The 25622-nt window shown below is 39.7% G+C and overlaps 1 protein-coding gene across 3 annotated transcripts in view; it reads left to right on the forward strand.

Moving 5' to 3' along the window:
• Positions 1-25622, forward strand: part of col2a1b (collagen, type II, alpha 1b) — a 134750-nt gene that overhangs the window by 74599 nt on the left and 34529 nt on the right. For all 3 annotated transcript variants that reach the window (XM_037532212.1, XM_017719154.2, XM_017719155.2), the window contains 9 exons: positions 8341-8439; positions 8540-8593; positions 10701-10799; positions 10962-11015; positions 11342-11395; positions 12496-12549; positions 22794-22847; positions 24269-24313; positions 25244-25342. In XM_037532212.1, the coding sequence (XP_037388109.1) occupies positions 8341-8439; positions 8540-8593; positions 10701-10799; positions 10962-11015; positions 11342-11395; positions 12496-12549; positions 22794-22847; positions 24269-24313; positions 25244-25342 (612 nt within the window). The remainder of the gene's footprint in view (positions 1-8340; positions 8440-8539; positions 8594-10700; positions 10800-10961; positions 11016-11341; positions 11396-12495; positions 12550-22793; positions 22848-24268; positions 24314-25243; positions 25343-25622) is intronic.

Consider the following 25622-nt stretch of genomic DNA (forward strand, 5'->3'; position numbering starts at 1 on the left):
GAGTTTAATAGTGTGTGTGAGAGGTTTGATAGTGAGTGTGAGAGAGTTTTGATAGTGAAAGTTTGATAGTGAGAGGTTTGATAGTGAGTGTCAGAGAGTTTGATAGTGAGTTTGAGAGAGTTTGATAGTGAGTGTGAGAGAATTTGATAGTGAGAGTGAGAGGTTTGATAATGAGGATGAGAGGTTTGATAGTGAATGTGAGTGTGAGAGGTATTTTGAGGTATTTGAGGTAAGAATTTAAATGGCCTCTCAAGAGGTGGTGGGGTGACATGAGAGTGAGAAAGTTTGATAGTGAGTGTGAGAGAGTTTAATAATGTGTGTGAGAGGTTTGATAGTAAGTATGAAAGTGATAGTTAGAGTGAAAGGTTTGCTAGTAAGTGTGACAGGTTTGATAGTGAGTGTGAGAGAGTTTCATAGTGTATGTGAGAAACTTGATAGTGAGTGTAAGTTTGATAGTGAGAGTGAGAGGTTTGATAGTGAGAATGAGAGGTAAGTTAGAATTTTGGCCTAAACGGCCTCTCATAAGAGGCAGTGCAGTGATGGTGAAGTGGTGGTGCAGTTCTGGCAGATTGTAATACCTTGTTGAAATGTCGTACCGTAGCACAAATTTGTAGGTAACTGCTTATTTAAAACAGGGTAGTGTGTTTTGATAGCGTAAATCTGTGTATCCAAAAATATCAACATTACAACTACAGGTTGAATAGTTTGATAGCCAAAACTCATTTGATAGTTTGATAGTCAAATCTCATCAGAAAATGTTACCACCATAAAATAATCCATCCATCCATCCATCCATCCATCCATTTTCTAAGCCACTTCTCCGTCAGGGTCGCGGGGGGATGCTGGAGCCTATCCCAGCAGTCTTCGGGCGAAAGGCAGGATACACCCTGGACAGGTCGCCAGTCCATCGCAGGGCAGACAGACAGACACAGACAGTCACTCACACCTAGGGGCAATTTAGCACGTCCAATTGGCCTGACTGCATGTCTTTTGGACTGTGGGAGGAAACCGGAGAACCCGGAGGAAACCCACGCAGACACGGGGAGAACATGCACTCCACACAGAGAGGACCCTGGCTGCCCGGCCGGGGAATCGAACCCAGGCCCTCCTCGCTGTGAGGCGACAGCGCTACACACCACGCCACCGTGCCGCCCCATAAAATAATAATGAGGATATTTTCAAAGCCTAAATAAGCTTATCAGCAAGTTCATCTATATGATGGATTTAAAGTAAGCTTGAATTAACTTGAAAACACAAGTTATGCTGTATGAAATGCGCATGCACAGACTACTTGATGTGTAGGAGAAATTGTTAGAACACCTGGCTACTAATAAAGGTAATGGTGTAGTGGTGGTTGCTGATAAAAGTGATGGTGAAGTGACCTTGAAGTGGCAGTGAAGTGACGGTGCAATGACAATCGCTAATAAATGTGGCCATGAAGTGGCAGTTACTGATAAAATTGGCAGTGCCATGTCAGTCTCTGATAAATGTGGCTGTGCAGTGCCAGTTGCTAATAATAGTGGCAGTCAAAAATAAAAATAAATCCACTTCTTTGCCACTTTTATTATTAGGTTGCTCATAAAAGTGATGGTGAATTGAAGTGGCAGTCATTAAGAAAAGTGGCAATGCCGTGCCCTTCACTGGCGGCGAAGTCACTGTCGCTGATACAAGTCACAGTAAAGTGAAATGGTGGTCGCTGATAAAACAACCTCTTCCACTATCACCATGTTTGCTGTTGTCAGAAACGTTTCACTCTGCCCTCTAGTGGATATACTGCTTAACATCCGTGTCAACGTCAGGGATGGTTACAGTAGTTTGTAGGAAACATTTTTTTTATATGTAAAGGGAGTGTAAATGATCTTTTAGATAGGAACTGATGAAATTTAACCACAGGACTGATTTCCATCAATCTACATACATGTTAAATATATTACACAAATACGACAAGCAATCAAAACAGTAAAGACAGAAGTTGAGAAATAGCTTACATTTTTACTTCCTCGGTCATCAAAAATGTGCACTCCACCTGCCATGTTTATCAAACTCTGAACTCCCAGCAGGTGAACAGTATAGAGGGATTGCCTTGTTGGAGAAGGATACATACAACGGTGCTTTCAAATTTGGTCAAATAAAGAGTCTTAGATGATGGCTGACTCATGCTGCCTTCCGAATAGAACATCTTTTGATTTGTGAGCACACAAGTACTGCCTAATTAGACAGCTGCCTCCCAATGGATTCACACCATATATGTGAAGTACCAGTCCTTTAAGAATACATTCCTGGCACATGCCTGCAGGATTTGGGCTTTTGTAATTAAAGCTATAGTTTTATCATATTTTTTTTCATGTTTGCATTCCTCCTGCAGATTTTACACTTATTTAATCTCTTTTTCAAGCAATTGAATAACTGCTGGATTTTTCACACTTTTTTTAAACCACAGTCAGTAACAAACTGGTGTAAATTGTTCTATTGACCATTCTACATATTGTTGCTGTAAGGAAGAAAACTTGTATCTCAATTTTTGGCATTTTTCAGTTTTTGACATAATTTGAAAGTATCTGTTACTCTTTAAATTTTTTTATGATTTTAAATTTTGGCCTAAGGATTTCTTCCAACAGCAGCTAATTATATATATATATATATATATATATATATATATATATATATATATGTGTGTGTGTGTGTGTGTGTGTGTGTGTGTGTGTGTGTGTGTGTGTAAGAGGGCTTAAATGATAAAGATACTGATTTTTAGATGTATAATTTATTGATTTAAAAAATTCACGGTTAAACATTAATGGAACGAGGAGGTGGACGCACGTGCTGAGATAAGCAAGATTTATTAAGGGCAAATCGAAAAATCAGGTTTGAGACAGTCCAGGGTCATTGAGCCAACACGGATAGATCAGGGGGCAGACATAACAGAACAGAACAAAACAAACCACAGCAGATAACACCAACACAGCGAAAACAAAGTGCAAACACAGGGCTTAAATACACAGGGAAAACGAGGGACAGATGGAAAACGGGTGGAGACAATCAGGGGCAGTGTCATGAAATAAGGGGGCTAAACCAAAACATGAACACATGGACAGGACTGGGAGGGGCCAATCGTGACAGTATGTGACAAAAAAACAGAACAGAACAAAACAGACAAAAGGGACCAAAAACAAGGACAGAACCAAACTAAACAAGGACAGAACCAAACTAGACAAGGACAGGAGCCGGGACAGGACACTGAACAGGCACAGACACAGAACCCTGAGCAGGAGAATGCAGAACAGGAACCACGGGCACAGAAACATGAGCAGAAACAGGCACAGAAGCAGAGGCAGAAATGGGCACAGGCACAGAAGCAGAGGCAGAAATGGGCACAGAGGCAGAAACGGGCACAGGAGCGGGAACAAGGAACAGAAGACAAGGGCACAGACACAGAAACAGGAGATGAAACAGGAACAGAGACACAAGAGCACGGAACAGGAGCAGACACAGACAGAGACCAAGGAACATCAGCTGGAGCAGGAACAGAAATGGGGGACACAACACCAGACAAAGGAACAGACGAAACAAACAGAACGAGGATGAAACACGGAGGGAGGACGAGGAGGCACACCACAAAAAGACACCAAACGAGAGACAAACAGAGGAACAACAGGACAAGGGAAACAAGAACGAACCACAGACCACGCAAAAGACAGGGGAACAGGAACCAAGACAGAAACAGGCACACAAACAGAAACCGGGACAGAAACAAAAGGAGACACAGGAACAGGAACCACCACAGGAACAGGAACGGGCACTGACACGACAGAAGGGAACAAGACAAAACCAGGAACAGACAAAGGCAAAAACAAAGGAACCGAAACAGGAGACCCAGAAGCAGACACAGAAGGAACAGGAGGCCAACGGGGAACAGAGACAAGAGAAACAGGAGGACCACGGGGAACAGCAGACACAGAAACAGGAGGCCCATGGGAAACAAGACACAGGCAGGCACAAGGGCAGGAACAAAGGAGCTGTAATGGTCACGCTGGCAGGCGGGCCTGCTACGATGTCCACGTCGTAGCAAAAGCAAAGGGCAAACACAGGGCTTACATACACAGGGAAAATGAGGGACAGGTGGAAAACAGGTGGAGACAATCAGGGGCGGAGTCATGAAATGAGGGGGCTAAACCAAAACAAATGCACATGGGCTAAACCAAAACATGAACACATGGACAGGACTGTGAGGGGCCAATCGTGACAATTAAACAGATATTTAAATGAAATAAACAACAGAGACGCGCAAAATTAAATAATAGAAATTTATTTATTAGTATTATGGGAGAGGAATAAAACAAATATAAAATAGATCAAATAAATCAGCATTTACATGAGTGCTGTGGAACTATACTTTCTCAGAGATATGACAGGTTTGTAATCTAATAACTACTGAATTATAAATAAATAAATAATAAAGAATTTGCAATGTGTAATTGATAGGGAAAATAAAAATATTTCTATGTTCATTATATTTATGGCTAACATATATGTGTATGTATACATATAGGTGTGTTTTACGAAAATCATGTAATCTCATTAAATTACTGTGTACAGTGTGTCCCAGCTGAAAGAGACTTTTGTTAAGAGACTTTTTGTGAAAATTTTGTTAATTCACATCAAACTGAATTTGTAGTGACATGTTATAATGTGATGTAAGACAATATACAAACAATCTGTATTAATTTTAGCAGTTGCAGTTGTATCTGAGGATACATCCCTGTTCACATGTGAAAAACTAATTTTAAAATCACTTGTGATGAACACATGAATTTTAGACACTTCACCTGTAAAATATGTCACTTTTATGTAAGAGAAAGTTGTGATCTTCTTTTCACTTAAAAAATAAAAAAATACATAGTTTGCCCAAGCAGCCCATACTTTTGCATACAACTTTGTGTGAACACACTATGGTCATTTTGTGATAACCTTCGGTAGCCAGCAGTTGAGTAAGGTGAACATTCTTGCTCAGCCACTGATAGCCAACAATTGTTCTGATGAAATAACCATGCTACTATACAGTTGTATGAATGTTATAAACTGGAAGAGCTTGTTATTATGCATCATGTGTTCGGAGATGGGAAAAATCTGAAATGTGCAGGACAGTGGCACTTCAGGACCAAGACTGGGAATTACTGGTTTAACACACTGCAGAGGCATAAAGTGCCCAACGCAAAATGCCTGACACTCATCAGTGTATTTTGCTTGAATTCAGCACTGTGTATGTCACTAGTTTGGTTCTGGCAATGGTTAACTGAAATTGGTTCTGGAAAATAAATCTAGTTCCAGGCCCAGAATTAGGGTGTCCTTTAGCCATTCCATATGTCACACTAAACCCCACAAAAATTTTATACATGGTTCTATAGCAGGTGGCAAGCAATAAATAAAATGAAGCTAACGTTGTACACACTGCCTCTGCTTGACACGCAGTACCAGTATAAAATGTTTCATTGAGAAAGGGTGCATTCAGACGACCAACTGTATTCTGCTCATGATTCCATTATATACTTCAGCTGCTCTTTTTGACACAGATTTTTTCATCACAAGGATAAATTGTCTGTCACTTCTGAGGGGACAACTCATAAAGAAAGGGGGTAGGTAAAGTTGAACTAGAGTGGACACAGAGATGTACAGTGCAACAGTTTTGTGCACAATAATATAATATTCAGCTCAAAGATAAATATTAATTCACTGGTATAATTACATTCTGTACATTTTCTTAGCAATAATGTTTGCTAAAACCTTGAAATAGACAATGCCACTGTTACTTCTTAGTTTACTTTAATGTTGAAATACAACATTATCACTTGCTGGTTATGGTGTTCAAGGCACTTGCTAACTTTGTTGATGTTTATATGTGGTGAATTGGTAGAAACCTGTTGAACTTTTACTCCCTGTCTTTTTTCTGCAAAAAAGCGATTTATTTTAAATTTCTTTATTTCTGTACATTTAGTATGATGTGGTATCAAACGTTTCACCTGAACTCTGCAACTCTGCTTATACTCTGCTTTGCAAAACTTGTCAGAGTTGGATTTCTCATGGCTCAGATGCTCTGTGTTGGTTGCTTTATAGGGATTCCTTTGTGTTGGCAGATTTCCTGTAAATGAGGCTCTCCTTTGGATTCTCTCTTGAATAAAATAATATAGAATAAAACTACCTCCAACTGTAACACTGGGGAGCGATGATGAGGCAGATGCATATGCGAAGAGAAGTGAGACACAGGTGATAAACACAGGTAGCACAATTAAGGGCAGGGTCTGGAAACAAGGGGACAGGACCAGGAAAAAACAAGGAAGCAAAACAAAAGCACATAGAGGAATGGGAGGGGCAAATCGTGACACCAACCCTTTGTAATTTTCAGTTGCCCCATTCCTGATTAGTTCAAGTTAGTTTCAAGGATTTCAAACACAGTTTTTAGTATACACTATATGATCAAATGGGTGTGGACACCCCTAATTGTGTTCAGGTGCTTCAGCCACACATAACAAATGTGTATAATCAAGCACATAGCCATGCTATATACAAACACTGGCTATACAAATGTCATAGTGAAGAGCTTTAAATGTGGCACTGTCATAGGATGCCACTTTTGCTAGTTTGTGTCAATTTTTGCCCTGCTAAATATGCCTGGTCAACTGTGTTATTATTGTGAAATGGAAGCATCAAGGGGCAACATCTTCTTACCTATGATGCATCAAATCATGCAGAGCCTTCAAGTGCTGAAGCACATAGCGCATAAAAATGACCTATACTCTGTTGCCTCGCTCACTAATTTTAGGTGGGTTTTGTTTTAGGTTTTTATTCACTTGTGCTGCTGTGTGTGTCTCTGAGCTCTAATTGGGTTTCCGAGTCGGTGTGCATTGGCCCCTCCTCAGATTGGCACCACGCTCGGGAAGCAGTGATAGTCCTCAAGCTTCATGAAATGGATTTCCATGGCTGCTACAAACAAGCCTATATGCTATGTGCCATGTCAAGCACCATTTGGAGTGGCTTGTCAGCACAGAACTCAGGAACAGTGGAAAGATGTTATGGTATGTGGTATGTGGCAGACTGATGGAGGAATCTGGATTTGGAAATGCAAAGAGAACGCTACATGCACAGTGCCAACAGTAAAGTTTGATGGATTAGGCACAATGGCCTGGATTGGCTTTCAGGAGTTGGAGCCAACTCCATATTAATGCTTTTAGTTTTGGAATGGGATGTCCACACAAACAAGATCATGCAGGTGTTGTTATCGTGTAATATACTTTTGAGTTTCAATTTCAGTAATATATTAAAGTAGTAATGCAATCCAAATTTATACAGCAATGTTATAATGATTTTAGGAGGCAGTTCCTTCTTTACTAGAGTACATCTGTTAAAAGTCTTGGTAATGACTCAGATTGACTTAAGTTGTATATACTTGATATATGTAAAACTGTAATGTATGTGTAAAAAAAAAAAAAAAAAATATATATATATATATATATATATATATATATATATATATATATATATATATATATATATATATATATGTGTGTGTGTGTGTGTGTGTGTGTGTGTGTACACGCATATATACACACACATAGGGTTGTGTTAACCATTCAAGATGGTTCAATGTTCCATTGAGGTTCCATTTGAGGAGCTCCAACTGCTAAATGTAACAACAAGAGTTCTTACTACTGCACAAATAAAATAATGATTAACTATTTAAGTCAAGTTATTAAGGCCACAAAATGCAGACACCAGATGAGTCAAAAAAAATCTGCAGCAGAAGAATATTACAGATCACAATTATGGAGCAGTTTATAAGTTATTAATATAATTGAAGTAATATAAAAAAAGTAGATACTATGATGATTTTTGAACACATGCTGAACACATACTTTTAATTAACACACATTAAGACACAGTTCCACTCATGCAGTTGCATGCACATCCCCTACAGAGAACAGACCTCTGCATATTTTAATGCACAATTATTATTTATCTCCTGTCTACTGATTTTACTCTGTTTATTTGCTGTTTCAATTTTGTAAATGTGTCCTGTGATAATCTTAAATAACGCTTCAAGGAAATCTGTCTTTATTTTCCGCTTTGTCTTCCATTGTCTTTTCATCACTAGTGTCAGATTTGTATGTGTGTGTATTATCTCTGCTATAAAAAATTGATGATGTTACCTTAAGTCTGAATAAATGTCCCTATTTAAATATTGTCTAAAAATACAAGGGTATAAGTGGGAAAAATGAGCTGCTCACACACATGATTAGTGTAGTGTTTTGTTTGGAAAACTGATTGAACTCTTCATTGTCATTCCATCAGGGTGCCCCTGGTGAGCGTGGTCCCCCTGGAATTTTTGGGCCTAAGGGTGCCAATGGTGATCCTGGCCGGCCTGGTGAGCCTGGTCTTCCTGGCGCAAGAGTAAATCACTTCTTTTCTTGCATTTCTATAAGATGTGACTAATATTCATCTGACCAATTCTGGAAATTGCTAATTCATGATAATTTGTCTCTGTTTTTAGGGTCTAACTGGTCGTCCAGGTGATGCTGGCCCTCAGGGCAAGGTTGGGCCATCTGTGAGTATACCTTTATTATACTGTATATTGTTAAAATAAAGTATTCTATTATTATTATTATTAGTAGTAGTAGTAGTAGTACAAGTCCCATCTCTGGAAAAGTTTGTAATTTTGTAAAATTCAGTAAAAACAAGAATCTGTGACTTGCTAATTCTCTTGAGCCCTTATTTAACTGACAAAATTACAAAGATACAAATATATTTTAAAGTTTTGGCTGACCAACTTTATATTTGTAAATATAAACATATGACATGTGTGATGCCTGGAACACACTCCAGAAGTTGGGACAGGCTCAAAATAAGACTCAAAAGTTTTATAGAATGTTCATGTTACACCATTTTGAAACAGTCCACAATAAGCAGGTGAACTGGTAAAAGGTGAGGATATCATGATGGGGTATAAAAAAGCATCCACTAAAGGCTCAGATTCACAGAATTCAGAGAAATCATAGTCCATGTAGGGCAAGGCTGGAAACCATTATTGAATGTACAAAGTGACCTATCAGATGACATTGCACAAGAAGCCATCATGCTACTGTGTTAAATATAGCCACATGGGCTTCTCACTTGTTCTCTGGGCCCGAGCTCATCTCAGATGGTCCAAAAGACAGTGGAAGTTTGTGCTGTTTTCACATGATTCTACATTTCATTTTTCATCGTTAGGAAAAATAAATGCTGAATTTTCTGTGCCAAAGACAGACAGTAACATCCAGACTTTTATCAGCAAAATGCGCAAAAGCCAGCTCCTATCGTGGTATGGGAGTGCATTAGTGGCCATGGCACGGATGCCTTTCATATGTGTGAAAGTACCATTTAACCAGTCCATGGTTATATCAGTCAAACCTCATTCTGCACATGCTAGAACAGCTTTCCTTTGTAGACAAAGGTGTTGTGTTTTACTGGGCTGCTTGCAGTCTAGATCTGTCTCCTATTGAAAATGTATGGAGCAGATAACGATGACCATGGGCCATTGAGCAGATAAAGTCTTGTATCAGGCAAGAATGGGCAAAAATTACTTTTGCAAAACTACAATTAGTTTTCTCAGCTCCCAAAATTATGAAAATGTAGTATTAAAAGGAAAGGTGATGTTAAACAGTGCTAAACATGCCAACTTCTGAGTGTGCTGCAGACATCAAATTCTAAATTTGCCAACTTCTTCAGGAAATGAGTTTAGAATGCCATTGCTAACTTATACAGATTAATATATTCATTTCTTATTCTTAATCCTTATCATGCAACAGTGCATACCCAGGTTGTTGAAGGTTTATTTATAGGGCATCTTCCGGTTAGAATTGTGTGAAGTTAGTGATTCAGGGGCCATAGGCAAAAAAACAGGAATGGGGTCTCCTGCATGCACATGTTTAAAATAGGTGAGGCTCCGTGCTCCTGAGTGGCACATCTTTGTACACTGCAAAGATGTCATGAAATAATGACATTATTTTAAATCTAGTTGATATATCTAGTCATTCTCATTTTAAGATGGTTGTTAGAGTATTAGAATATTTATCTATGTGTAGATGTTCTTTTACATGTTTTAAATAATTTCATTAATTCCAATATTGGCAGATGAGCAATTTGCTTAAGCTGTTTTAGCTGCAAAGGGTGAGCCGACATCATATTCAACCCTATGGATTAAGAATGAGATGTCACTCATATGTGTGTGAAGGCAGACGAGCCAATACTTTTGGCAATATGGTGTGTGTGTGTGTGTGTATATTCCTGCTTTCTGGAATGGAATGCAGCCAGTTGACCGATGACTCTGGTATTTTTAATATAATCATATAAAATATTTTTTCACAGAAATTCTGTATGGCATATTTTAAAAAGTGATGAACCATCTCTGTCTTGATGATGTTTTTTTCTGATGGCTCATTTTTACTTGGAAAAAACTTTTTCCCATTGCAATTATTGTTGTACATAAAAGTGTACAGTCACAACAATGTACAACCACAATCCCTAGAAAAATCTTTTTTTATAAAATATTTTGAATTAAAGCTACTTTGAATCTGCTTGGTCAGATTCTTGGTCAGATTAAAGTCATTAACTGGATATTACAAGATGAAATATTCACCCACCATTCATGACATCATTAAGTATTATCCTTGTAGGGAGCTCCTGGTGAAGATGGTCGTCCTGGACCACCTGGTCCTCAAGGTGCCCGTGGTCAACCTGGAATAATGGGATTCCCTGGACCCAAGGGTGCCAATGTAAGAAGTAACAGAAATATTTGTAATAATATACCAGATGATTTGATACTTTTACCTAACAATGCTAATAAATTTTAGTGTTTCTTTTGTTGATTTGAGCTAAGCACAAAGACTCTTTTTCAAAACGTGAAACATTATAAATGCCCTCTCTCTTTTCTTCAGGGTGAACCTGGTAAGCCTGGAGAGAAAGGACTTGTTGGTGCTCCTGGTCTACGGGTAAGTTATGCACCGTGTTTATTAATGGAATAGTTAAATTCTCATTTAATGTCTGTATTCCTTCAGTATGCATTTATTGAAGGACTTTCAAGATCACACTTTTGAAGTGCAAGAGCCTCAAGGTCTTTGAAAGGCCTACGTTTTGCACTGTGATGATGCCGTGAGACGTAAAGAAAATAATCAGTGGACACTGCAATTGTATTTGTAACTGAAGCATTTATAGTACAACAGTAACAGTATTGCTACATTTTTACTCATGCATTTACTCATACATTTCTCTTTCTGTCTCTCTCTCACACTGACACACACACACACACACACACTAGGGTCTGCCTGGTAAAGATGGTGAAACTGGTGCTGCTGGACCACCTGGACCTGCTGTAAGTTTGTTTTTTTTCATTAAAAAGTATGAGTATTTAATCTGCCTTCCCTCTTCCAAAATCTCCTTTTTAAATAAACTGCAGATTTAGTATATTATATTCCCTCATTTTAAAGAAAGTTCATTGTACAACTTTATTTTCTCAGATAATAATAATTGAGATGCTGCATCAATGATTTTTAAACAGTCAGAAGTTGTTTCCTAGCCTGTTCCAAAATGATGAATTACTTAGAGTTGTTATTATTATTATTATTATTATTATTATTAGAGGTATTATTACTAATTTATTAGAGAGCATTCTATTGTTTATTTATTGCATATTAATTACTGATATGTATTGCAAATATTATTGATTGTTATTTTATTATTGTTGATTATTATATTATAGATATTAATTGTGGATTTCTGATTGAGTGCATAAATTGATACTATATTGATTTATCATAAGCTTTGTTGACTATGCTTTGTTGTCTTACCGATCTTCAGCTCCACTTACATATAGCAAATTCATTTGCTATAAATTATGTTAATTGAAGTTCATGAACTCTTGGTTTTGTTGAACAAGTCATACGCCAAGTTTAAATACACTTAGATGGATACTTCTTGCATTATAATCCAGCCTGTCACAAGGCATGTCATTTTTCCTAATGGTTGTTGGAGCATAATATTGAGTTTTCATTGCATTTAATCCTATTAAACATCTGTGTGATGTGGAGCAATTGGGAACAATCCATAAAAGGTGTGAAATAGAATAATTTCAGCATGTTACAGCATTGCTTCTTATATAAACTTTTTAAACTGGTGCGGATGATTAGGTGGCATTTATTTGTGAGGCATGTGCCCAGATAGCTTCAAGAAAGCAATTCAGAAACATGTTATCTAATGTTATCATGCTGTCTCATAACACATTTTCATACCTTTTTTTAATTTAAATATATCCCAGTGATTACATATTGAGATGTACCATAATATTGATGTCACAATTTGTCAATTGGTGTACAGTTGTCAAAAAAATCTTTTAACATCCTGAGAGGAAATACTTGTTTTTTTGGTTTTTTTTTATTGATAAAATGTCTTGGTTGTGTGTTAATTGCATTACAGGGACCTGCTGGAGAAAGAGGAGAGCAGGGACAGCCTGGCCCTCCAGGTTTCCAGGTAAATATTTATGAGTATTGCTTTTTTACCATTATAAATGCTTTAATTGCTACATATTTAGGTATTTTGATTTCTTTTTCCTTCTTTCTTGACACTTCTTCTTGTTTCATGTGTTAAAAATGACATGCTTTTATGTGCACATGCACAAGGATTATTCACAGACTGAGAATCTAAACTTGAAAACAGACAAGGCTGTTAACCGCTGCTGTAAAACAAGTTGACCACGTCTGTATTTGTTTTATTGAGTTAAAACTTGGTCAGAAAGCCTGTCTAAGCTGAACCGGCCTTGATAGACCAACCATGCTTGTTGTTGTCCAACCGCAATCCAAAACAAATGGCATAATATTAACGCTACAAACAGAAATCTATTTGGGTTTTTTTTTTTTCGCTCCAGATGCATCTTCTTCTTCTTCTTCTTTTGGCTGCTCCCTTTAGAGGTCGCCACAGCAGATCATCTGCCTCCATCTTGCCCTATCCACTGCCTCCTCTACTTTTACACCAACCATCTCCATGTCCACCTTCACTACATCCATACACCTTCTCTGAGGTCTACCTCTTCTCCTTCTACCCGGCAGCTCCATCTCCAACATTCTTTGACCAATATATCCACTATTCCTCCTCAACACATGTCCAAACCATCTCAACCTGGCCTCTCTGGCTTTATCTCCAAACTGCTCCACCTTCACTGTCCCTCTGATTTGCTCATTTCTAATCTTGTCCATCCTTGTCACTCCCAACGAAAATCTCAGCATCTTCATCTCCGCCACCTCCAGCTCAGCCTCCTGTCTTTTAGACAGAGCCACAGTCTCCAAACCATACATCATAGCAGGACGCACTACTGTCTTGTAAACCTTCCCTTTCACTCTTGCTGCTATCCTTCTGTCACACATCAGCCCTGACACCCGTCTCCACCCACTCCATCCTGCCTGCACCCTCTTCTTCATCTCTTTTTTACACTGTCCATTGCTCTGGATGGTTGACCCAAGATATTTGAAGTCATCCACCTTTACATCCTCTACTCCTTGCATCTTCACCTTTCCACCTGCCTCCCTCTCATTCACACACATGTATTCTGTCTTGTCTCTACTGACCTTCATTCCTCTCCTCTCCAGTGCAAACCTCCACCTCTCCAGATTCTCTTCCACCTGCTCTCTACTCTCACCACAGCTTACAATCCATCCATCCATCCATCCATCCATTTTCTAAGCCACTTCTCATCTGCAAACATCATGGTCCATGGAGCCTCCTGCCTGACCTCATCTGTCAACCTTTCCATCACCATTGCAAACAAGAAGGGGCTGAAAGCTGATCCCTGATGTAACCCTACCTTCACCTTGAAACCATTTGTCACTCCAACTGCACACCTCACCACTGTCTCATGATCCTCAAACATGTCCTGCACCACCCATACTTTTCAGCTACACCTGACTTCCTCATACAGTACCACAGTTCCTGTCTTGGCACCCTATCATATGCCTTCTCTAGATCCACAAAGACACAATGTAGCTCCTTCTGACCTTCTCTGTACTTTTCTACCAACACTCTCAATGCAAAAATTGCATCTGTGGTACTCTTTCTGGGCATGAAACCAAACTGCTGCTCACTGATCTGAACCTCTTGTGTTAGCCTTGCTTCAACAACTCTTTCCCATACGTTCATGGTGTGGCTCATCAACTTTATACCTCTGTAGTTACTGCAGCTCTGCACATCACCCTTGTTCTTAAAAATGGGGACCAGTACACTGCTTCTCCACTCATCAGGCATCCTCTCACTCTCCAGGATTTTGTTAAACAACCTGGTTAAAAAGTCCACTGCCTTCTCTCCTAAACATCTCCATACCTCCACAGGTATGTCATCTGGACCAACTGCCTTTCCATTCTTCATTCTTTTTAAAGCTGCCCTCACTTCCACCTTACTAATTCTCTGCACTTCCTGATCCACTATCTCTCCCCCCGTTGTCCTCCTCTCTCTCTGGTTTTCCTTATTCATTAATTCTTAAGTACTCGTTCCATCTACTCAACACTCTCTGTTCACTCACTAGTACATTTCCCTCTCTATCCTTTATCAGCCTAACCTGCTGTATATCCTTTCCAGCTCTATCCCTCTGTTTAGCCAAACGATACAAGTCCTTTGCTCCTTCTTTACTGTCCAACCTCTCATACAGCTTATCATAGGCCTAAGCCTTTGCCACCATTCTTTTTGCTATGCAACTAGCCTCACAGTACTCCTGCCTACTTCCTTCATCTCTCTGGTTATCCCACTTTTTCTTAGCTGCCTTCTTCTGAATACTCTCCTGGACTTCCTCATTCCACCACCAACTTTCCTTGTCTTCTTTCCTCTGACCAGACGAAACACCCAACACATTTTTGCCAGTCGCTCCAGATGCATACATTCCTTTTTTAAAAACACTACAATAGTATTCACCTTTCCCCCCATCTTGAGCGATTTTTTAGACAATACAATAGGACACTATTGAGGCCATGTGGGCCCACCACCCACAAGGTCCAGCATGGGGGAGCGGTGCAGTGCCATATTGGCAGTGGGAGATGGCGGGGAGGCCCTAGTTGGCCTAGGCCCCTGCAGTAGAAACTAGCTCTTGGTACATGGAACGTAACCTCACTGGGGGGGAAGGAGCCGGAACTTGTGCAGGAGGTTGAGAGGTACCAACTAGATATAGTTGGGCTCACCTCCACCCACAGTGTCGGCTCTGGAACCAAACTCCTGGATAGGGGTTGGTCTCTCTCCTACTCAGGGGTTGCACAGGGTGAGAGGCGCCGGGCGGGTGTGGGGATACTCACAAGTCCCCGGCTGGTGACCAGGCAGTTGGAGTTTGTCCCGGTGGACGAGAGGGTCGCCTCAATGCGGATTAAAATTGCAGAGAGGAAAACTTTGACTGTTGTCTGTGCGTATGCACCAAACAACAGGTCAGAGTATTCGGCCTTCCTGGAGCGAGTGGGCGGGGTTCTGGAAAGGGTCCCGCCTACAGACTCCATAGTCCTACTGGGAGACTTCAATGCTCACGTTGGCAATGACTGGGAGACCTGGAGAGGCGTGATTGGGAAGAACGGCCTGCCCGATCTAAACCCGAATGGTGAGTTGTTATTGGACTTGTGCCAGGCATGGATTGTCCATAACGAACACCAAGTTCATACACAAGGATGTTCATAAGTGTACATGGTACCAGAGCTCCTTGGGTCAAAGGTCAATGATCGACTTTGTTGTCGTTTCATCTGACTTGGGACCATATGTTCTGGACACTAGGGTGAAGAGAGGTGCTGAGCTGTCAACTGATCACCATCTGGTGGTGAGTTGGATCAGATGGTAGGGAAGACTGATGGTCAGACCCGGTAGGCCCAAGCGAATAGTGAGGGTGTGCTGGGAACGACTTTCAGAGGCCCCTGTTCGGAATAATTTCAACTCCCACCTCCGGGAGAGCTTTTCTCACGTTCCGGAGGAGGTAGGGGACATGGAGTCTGAATGGACCCTGTTCAAAACCTCCATTGTGGAAGCTGCCAGGAGTAGCTGTGGCCAAAAGCTTGTCCTGGGTGCCTGTCGGGGCGGTAACCCAAGAACCTCCTGGTGGACACCGGTGGTGAGGGAGGCCGTCAAGCTGAAGAAAGAGGCCTTTAGGGACTGCTTGGCCCGAAGGACTCCCGATTCAGCAGATAGGTACCGACAGGCAAAAAAGGTGGCAGCTGCAACTGTGGCAGAAGCAAAATCCAGGGCATGGGAGGAGTTTGGTGAGGCCTTGGAAAAAGACTTTCGTTCAGCCTCAAAGAGGTTCTGGACAACTGTCCGGCGACTCAGGAGGGGTCGGGGTGGCTGCGCCCAAGCTGTATTCGGCAAGGGTGGAGAAACTCTGACTTCAAATGAGGATATTGTCGGTCGGTGGAAGGAGCACTTTGAGGAACTTCTTAATCCGGGAGACGTGCCTCCCTCACGGGAGTCAGGGCCAGAGGCTTCTGGGGTGTCAAGTTCCATTTCCCTGGTGGAGATCACTGAGGTAGTTGGTAAGCTCCTCAGTGGTAAGGCACCGGGGGTGGATGAGATTCGTCCAGAAATGCTTAAGGCTCTGGATATTGTGGGGCTGTCATGGCTAACATGCCTTTGCAATATTGCATGGACCTCGGGAACAGTACCCTTGGACTGGCAGACTGGGGTGGTGGTCCCTATTTTTAAAAAGGGGGACCGGAGGGTGTCTGCCAATTATTGGGGTATTACACTGCTCAGCCTCCCTGGGAAAGTCTATGCAAAGGAGCTGGAAAGGAGACTCCGACTGATAGTTGAACCTCAGATTGAGGAGGAACAATGTGGATTCCGTCCCGGCCGTGGAACAATGGATCAGCTTTTCACCCTCTCACAAATTGTTGAGGGGGCATGGGAGTTTGCCAACCCAGTCTACATGTGTTTTGTGGACTTGGAGAAGGCTTATGACCGTGTTCCTCGAGATATCTTGTGGGAGGTCCTCTGGGAGTGTGGGGTGCCGGTGCTACTACTCCGGGCTATCCAATCTCTGTACTCCCGGAGTGAGAGCTGTGTCCGTATACTCGGCATTAAGTCAGACTCTTTCAGGGTTAGCGTTGGACTTTGCCAGGGTTGTGCTCTGTCTCCACTCTTGTTCATGATATTCATGGACAGAGTGTCCGGGCATAGCCGGGGTCAGGAGGGCATTATGTGTGGAGGCTGGAGGGTGGCGTCTCTGCTATTTGCAGATGATGTTGTTCTTTTGGCGGAATCACATGGATGCCTCCAACGCTCGCTGGAGCGGTTTGCAGCTGAGTGTGAAGCGGTTGGTATGCGGATCAGCACCTCCAAGTCTGAGTCCATGGTCTTGGCCCGGAAAAGGATGGCATGCCCACTCCAGGTAAGGGGAAAGGACCTGCCCCAGGTGGAGGAGTTTAAGTATCTTGGGGTCTTGTTCATGAGTGACGGGAAGAGGGACAGTGAGATCGGCCGTAGGCTGGGACAGGCGGCAGCAGTAATGCGGTCACTGTACCAGACTGTATTGGTGAAGAGGGAGTTGAGCCAAAAGGCGAAGCTCTCTGTTTACCGGTCGATCTACATCCCAACCCTCACCTATGGTCATGAGCTGTGGGTAATGACTGAAAGAACGAGATCGCGAATACAAGCGGCGGAAATGAGCTTTCTTCGTCGGGTGGCGGGCTACATGCTCTGCGATAGAGTGAGAAGCTCGGTCATCTGGAAGGAGCTCAGAGTAGAGCCGCTACTCCTCCGCATTGAGAGGAGCCAGTTGAGGTGGTTCGGGCATCTGATCCGGATGCCCCCTGGACGCCTCCCGGTGGGGGTGTTCCAGGCATGGCCTACCGGGACAAGACCCCGGGGCCGCCCTAGGACCCGCTGGAGGGATTATGTCTCCAAGTTGGCCTGGGAGCGGCTTGGGGTCCCCGGGAATGAGCTGGAGGAAGTTGCGGGGGACAGGGTCATCTGGGATTCTCTGCTCTCCCAACTGCTACCGTGACCCTGTTTGGACTAGCGGGCAACGATGATGATGAATAGGACACTAATAACATGGACATTGTTAGGGTGGCACCTGCCAACTATGGGGCCCTAAGTATTTTATTAGATTGAGCTTGCAGTCCTATAGTGGTTTGTCCAATCAGTCAGTCAAATGTTTTTACTTCTTTCTTATGTGCATGAATGTGAAACTGTAAATGTAGTTCTATGAAGTACATTTCTACATAAAAAATCTAAGTCATCTAAAGCAATATACTGATCTAAGTACAATGCTATAAAAAATTACTGGTCCCTTCCCAATTTCTTCTTTTTTTGCATATTTGTCACACTTGAATGTTTCAGATTATCAAACTACTTTTAATATCAGACAAAGATAGCCCAAGTAAACACAAAATGCAAGTTTTAAATGGTGATTCCATTTATTTAAGGAAAATTGCTGTTCAGCCCTACTTGGCACTGTGTGAAAAAGTAATTGGCCCCTTATCTACTAAATCAACCAGTTATTCAGTTTCACTAGCCACACCAAGGCATGATTAGTGCCAGACCTGTTGAATCTTTACATCACTTACATAGAACCTGTCTGGTAATGTGAAGCAGGTTAGAAGGTCTCAAAAATCAGTGAATCTAAGGAGATTTAAGTACAGATGCAAAACAAGTCACTGAAAGTCAGGAAAGGGTTACAAATCCATTGCTAAGGCTCTGGGACCTCAGTGATTGTCATTATCCACAAATGAAGAAAACATGGAACAACGGTGCACCTTTCTGGAGTGGCTGGTCTATGAAAATTTCACCAAGCTTGCATCAAAAACCCATCCAGGCCATCACAAAAGAATCCTGACAAATATCTGAAGAACTGCAGGCCTCAGTCACCTTAGTTAAGGTCATTGTATACAATTCCACAATAAGAAAGACACTGGGCAAAAATGGCATCCATGCCCCAATTGGTTTTATTGGTTGCAAGGTGCAAATTACTGCTGACCAAAAAAAGAGTTCAAAGGCTCATCTTGCATTTACCAAAAAACTGCTGGATAATCCACAGCGAAAAACAGCTGGATGATATACCCCCCCCCCGCGACCTTGAGATAATATTCCGATATACCGATAAGTCAAAGGTGGAACTTTTAGGAAGACATGGGTCCTGTTACTTCTGGAGTAAAGCTAGCACTGCATACTACCTAAAAAACAGTTAAACACAGTGGTAGTAGTGTGATGGTTTGGGGTTGCTTTGATGCTTCAGGACCTGGATGACATTGATCATCTATGATTATCTATCATAATTGATAGAACCATGATTTCTGCTCTCTATCAGAAAATCCTGATGGAGAATGTCTGTCTGTTCGTGACTGAAAGCTCAGGCACAGTTAGGTTATGCAGCAGGACAGTGATCCAAAGCACGCAAGCCCACCTCTGAATGGTTCAAAAGAAACCAAATTTAGGTTATGGAGTGGCCAAGTCAACATGAATCCTTTTAAGATGATCTGAAACATTTAAATGTGACAAATTAGCAAAAATAGAAGAAAACAGGGCAAATACTTTCAAAGCACTGGAGCTACCTATTCATGATAGAAGGATCGAGTTGTCAGATGTATACAAAAAAAATCCCTGGTTTGCAAGATCAAAATCAATAACCTAAAAATATATCTAAAAAGATGTTATGGTGCTAGAATATTTGTCAACACTTTAGAATTTTAGAACACTTCATCGGAGTCATAGCAATTGACTAAGAGAAACCAATAAACCAAACACAGTAAAATAGTTATCATTTTTCAAAGTCCAACATTATATGTTTTTGGTTGCAAATAAATGTGAACCTCTGCTTTCTATCACTGTTGCGCACCCCTTGAGTAGCAATGACTTCAACCAAACATTTCCTGTAACAAGTGATCAACCCCACAAAGTAAATCCATAAATGAAAACTAGTATCTTTAAAAATAACAGTCAAAAATCTTTAAATGTATTGTCTTTTTTATTAGCATTGAAACATCAATAGAAAATTGCCTCCAGAATGTTGAAAGTGCTGGACAATGCCAAAACCACAAAATTTCTCAGACATTCTTTGGTAAACTTACTGGTTTAGGGTAATTGTCTTGTTGAACAACCCCTCTTCTGTTGAGCTTCAACTCTGACATTCTAGAATTTTGTGTCACATACAGATTTAATAGTGCAATGCAGCTAAACAGTCCCAAATTGTTAGACTGCCACCACTATGTATCATACCTGTTGAGAATAGGTACTTATGATGTGATGCAGTGTTTGGTTTTGTCAAATAGAACATTTGTCATTTAAGCTATAAGGCAAAAATAGAACTTTAACAGTCCACATATTCTTCCAGTAGTCTTCATTCCATTGTGTTCATTTCAGTGGCTCATCCAGGTGTTCTTTAGAAAAGTTTAATCAGGCAGCGATATTTGTCTTGATTATCCTTGTTCAGTTTTTCCCTTATGGTGGTGTCATGAAGATTCATATTATCCAGTTTACGAGAGTCCCTCAGATCCTTAGATGTTATGTTGGAGATTGTGTGATGTCCCAGAATACCATGTGCCTTGCTCTTGCAGTCATTTTTGTTCAACTGTTTTTCAGACTGTTTCAAACAGATTCAGACATGTATGTGCTTGTATCACTCCATTGAGTTTGTGTGATCTCTTCTGCAATGTAACATGTATATTGACTTTTTGATACCAAATGTGTGTTACAGACATTGAAGAATTTCTATTCTAGAATTTTTATTCATGAGGCAAACCAGTAGAGCTCTCTACAATCAGGACATTTTTGACCTGTAAAGCACTGAAATCAAATGGATTTTGATCTTGGAAAAAAAAAATTGAAAAAAATATGTACTTTGTTAAAACTGCATCTCTCATTAATACAACTAAATTCCAAAAATGTTGGGACACTAAACTGTAAATAAATGTAAAGAAAAACAATGCAATGATCTGCCAATTGTATAGACCCATATTCTATTCACAATAGAACAGAGCACATCAAATGTTGAAAGTGAGACATTTTATCATTTTATGAAAAGCAAACTCATTTAAAAGTTGATGGCAGCAACACATCTTAAAAAAGTTGGAATGCGGAACAAAAGGCTGGAACAGTAAGTGGTACTTAAAAAAAAAACAGCTGAAGGAGTAATTTGCAACTAACTTGGCATAAAAAGAGGCAGAGTCTCTCAGAAGCAGATTAACAGAGGTTCACCAATCTGCAAAAATTTGTGTCTGGAAATTGTGTAACAATTTCAGAAAAGTCTTCAACATAAAATTAAGAAGACTTTGAATGTCACACCATCTACAGTACATAATGTCATCAAAAGATTCAGAGAATCTGGAGAAATACGTGTATGCAATGGACCAGGATGACGGTCAATATTGGATGCTCATGATCTTTGGGCCCTCAGGCAGCACTGCATTAAAAATAGGCGTGGTTCTGTACTGGAAATCATTGCATGGGCTCAGGAACACTTCCAGAAATCATTGTGAACACTGTTTGCTGCGCAATCCACAAATGCTAGTGAAAGCTGTATCATGCAACGAAGAAACCATATATTTTCAGGATCCAGAAATGTTGCTACCTTCTCTGGGCCCAAGCTCATTTAAGATGGACTGAGGCAAAGTGGAAAAGTGTCCTGTGGTCCATTGAATCAAATTTTTTTATTTTTTTTGGAAATAATACCTCCTAAAAAACCTCCTAGCTTGTTATTAGCACACAGTTCAAAGGCCAACTTTAGTGTACATGGCATGGGTGTCTTGCACACCTGTAAAGGCACCATTAATGCTAAATGAAATATACGGACTTTGGCAACATATGCTCCCACCCAGACAGCGTTTCTTTCAGGGAAGGCATTGCATTTTTCAGCAAGACAGTTCTAAACCACATTCTACATCCATCACAATGGCACGGCTTCATAGAAGAAGAGTCAGGGTGCTGAACTGGCCTGCAGTCCAGATCTTTCACCAATAAAACATTTGGTGCATCATAAAATGAAAATTCGGCAAAGACCCAGGACTGTTGCGCAGCTAGAATCCTACATCAGACATGAATGGAACAGCATTCCTCTTCCAAAATTTCAGCAATTAGTCTCACTTCACAGATGTTTACAGACTGTTTAAAGAAGAGGGGATGCTACACAATAGTCCCAACTTTTTTGAGATACACTACTGCCATCAAGTTCTAAATGAGAATTTTTTTCATGAAATAGTAAATGTCTCACTTTCAACATCTGATATGTGTTCTATGTTCTAGTGTGAATAAAATGTGCCTGAGATTTGCAAATAATTGCATTCTTTTTTCATTTACATTTATTTACATTTTACACAGCGTTCCACCTTTTTTGGAATTGGGTTGTATAAATCATTGTTCTGTTTTTTTCCGAATTTGCAATGCCTTATTTTATACATTCTTTTATTTAAAGCAAAAAAAGTATAAAAAGTATTACCAAAATTTCAGCCTACTTATGTTTTTGAAAGATTTTCAGGACACATATGTCCTAGGAAAATCAGAACTGCACAGTGATGGAGAAAAATAGTTAGGTGGTTTATTTTCTTTTGTCTCTGCATCTTTATTTATTCCTCCTGTGTTGGCTTTAAATCCTAGTTCTGTTCAGCAGGCAGTCACCTTATTTAGAATTTAAAAAGCAAGAAGAAATGTGTATTTTCCTTATGTAGGCAGCAACATTAATTGCATAAAAAGTAGATATGATAATATGTCTTACCTCTTGCACAAAACTGAGGCACTACATTGGAGTACCTCAAATGTTTTTCATGTGATTTCAGGGTTTGCCTGGTCCTCCGGGGCCTCCTGGTGAGGGGGGTAAGCCTGGAGATCAGGTAAGAGTTTCTGTCACAACTCATTATACAACCCAGTACAACTCTATTTGCAGCTGATGAGCAGGAATTATTTTAATTATTTGGCATTTTAAAAAGTCTAATTTTGTAAAGCATATTGGAAATGCAAAATATTTTTAACAGTATAGGTGGAAGCATTCAATAAATCCACCTTAATCTAAATAAACACATTTTAACATAGATGTTTCAGTTTTGATATTTGATAATGAGGTTAAACATTCTTCTATTATCATAAGTTAAAACACAAGTTTTCTGATTTATTAAAATAAATGCAACAGTGAACAGAACAGAGCAAGGGTGCCTTGTACACTTTTTAACCAAATGTTCCTAGTAAGCCCAGCCATTGTTTTATTTTAGAAAAATAATTATATTTAATAACTGTACGCTTATGAATACCGAACTATTCTTTTGAAAAGTAAAAGCAAAAACATTCACACTTCAAATCATTATGATGCAAAATTTTGCCTTTACATTAGTTAAACTGTTACCTCTAAATTAACTAGATGATTGATCATTGAATTTTTAGTTGATTGAGATTCTGTCTACAAAAAAATGTAATTTATTTAGCTGTTTATACATTCACTTTTAATTTTATTATAAAAGTTGTTAAAAGTTATTAAAAGTTGTAAAGATTTCTGTACATCATTGTTTTTCACTCTATCCATGCGGTGTCTCTTTATATGAAGAGAGGTAAAAAAAAAAAAAATAGTGTTTCTCAAAGACATAAGGGGTTTGTGCAAAATCTATTGACAGATGCACACACATGGATCATTGATAGTGGGCTCTTTGGTGCCAGCGGTGTGAATTTAATTCAAATTCAAAGTGAGAATTTAATTCAAATTCAAATGAATTTGTATAGTGTTTTTACAGTGAATGTTGTCATCTTATGTACAGTAATCCGGGTGAGCAAGCCAAGGGCAACAGTGGCAAGAAAGAATACCTTGTAAATAATTGCTTATATAAAAAATAAATTAATTCTGTGATTTTAAACTACTATGTGTTTGAGTACTTATACGTAATAGCCCATACTGTCGTTTCTGCTTTTGGTCATGTAGCTTCTGTCATTAGCCACTAATTTAGAAAAGCAGTCTTTATAAGTGGGATGTAACATCTAAATCTTGAGAAACACTGTCAACATTTATTTACTAATTACATTTATTCATGTTGTCCCACTGAATTCTTAAAAATGCTTCTTTCCTCCACATCTATACATATCTTAAACTAAAGCAATTATTTTGGATGAATCAAAGTATCTGAAATGATGTGTGCATGCTTGATGAAATGCCTAGTATTTTACCTATTGCAGTTATCAAAATATTTCACATTATAACTGCAAGTGGGCTTACAGTGTACATGGGCATATTAGGATTTTTAATATATCCATCCCATCTCTTTCTGTTCAGGGAGTTCCAGGAGAGGCTGGTGCTTCAGGCCCCACTGGGCCCAGAGTGAGTTAATTTTTATTTTGTGCAATTCAAAATCCATGAAATTAGTTAAACTAGTGAATAAATTGGATAGAACACTAATTAGGCAGTTTCCTATGGTTACATGTAGAATTGTTGATTGCAATATTACATCTCCCAAGGAAGTGAACATCTGCTTGATTTGGTAGACAAAATGAGTGTTACTGCTCCTTTTCTGGTAAAACATATCCACAATGCAAAGGTCAACCTTTCTCTGCTACTTTATTGTATCTCATTATATACAAGGCGCATAATTTAACCTTAGCTTACTTGGATTGTTGTTGGATTCATCCATTAGACCTTAAACACCTATAGAACATACTGTGAATTTATCACCTTTTCCTGTCTGTCGTATCAACACTCCATGTGAAATATTATTAAAAAATCTCTATAATGTAAATATTCTTAAGCTTTCTATTTATATAGTTGTTTATATTGTTAACTCCTCACCATCCCATGTGTAATATAAACCAGTACCTCATGTGCAAAACTTTTTATTTATTTATAATTCTGTATATTGTTAATTTTTTGTGAAGGAGTTTTTTTTCTTATTTTTATTTTTAGGATATATATTGTCTATATAGTAACAAGTAACAAACAGTAACAAACCTTAACAAAGTTAATTACTTGCTTGTTAATTCTTTTCTTGTTACTTTTCTTTTTCTTGAGTGCCTTACTCACACCCTTTGCTGCTGTAACACTGAGAATTTCCCTGCTGTGGGACTAATAAAGGATTATCTTGTCCAGTATAAGTGCCACTTAGCATACTTAAAAGAATACTAGCATTAAGTCTACTGGTATGAGCAAAGAAATGTCCCCGTCAGAATACAGTAATAGATCTTACTATATTAGCCTCTGTGGAGAGTGCTAGCTCAAACATAGATATTAAACTTCTTGTGTGAAATTTTTCACTAGGGTGAGCGTGGTTTCCCAGGAGAAAGAGGAGGTCCAGGGCCCCAGGGTCTACAGGGACCACGTGGTCTTCCTGGAACTCCAGGAACTGATGGATCCAAGGTGAATAAAAATACCCTGTTATAACCATAACATAAATCTTTATGTTATAGCCTCTCTGAGCAAATGTGTCCACCTAGAGAGTGTTAAGACAACTTTTGGTAAAATAATGAAGCTCATGGGCTGTTTATTACTGTTTCGATGACAGTGTCATGCAAAATAAGTTTTGTAGGAAATTGGTATAATTTGGAAACTGAATGGTAAAAATCCTAATCGGTATCTCTCTTCTTCAATATAATTGTCTCCTATATCACCTATAAACAAAGTTAAATCAGTATGTAAT

The sequence above is a fragment of the Pygocentrus nattereri genome, chromosome 21 (genome assembly GCF_015220715.1).
Source record: "Pygocentrus nattereri isolate fPygNat1 chromosome 21, fPygNat1.pri, whole genome shotgun sequence".
In the NCBI taxonomy this organism is placed as follows: Eukaryota; Metazoa; Chordata; class Actinopteri; order Characiformes; family Serrasalmidae; genus Pygocentrus; species Pygocentrus nattereri.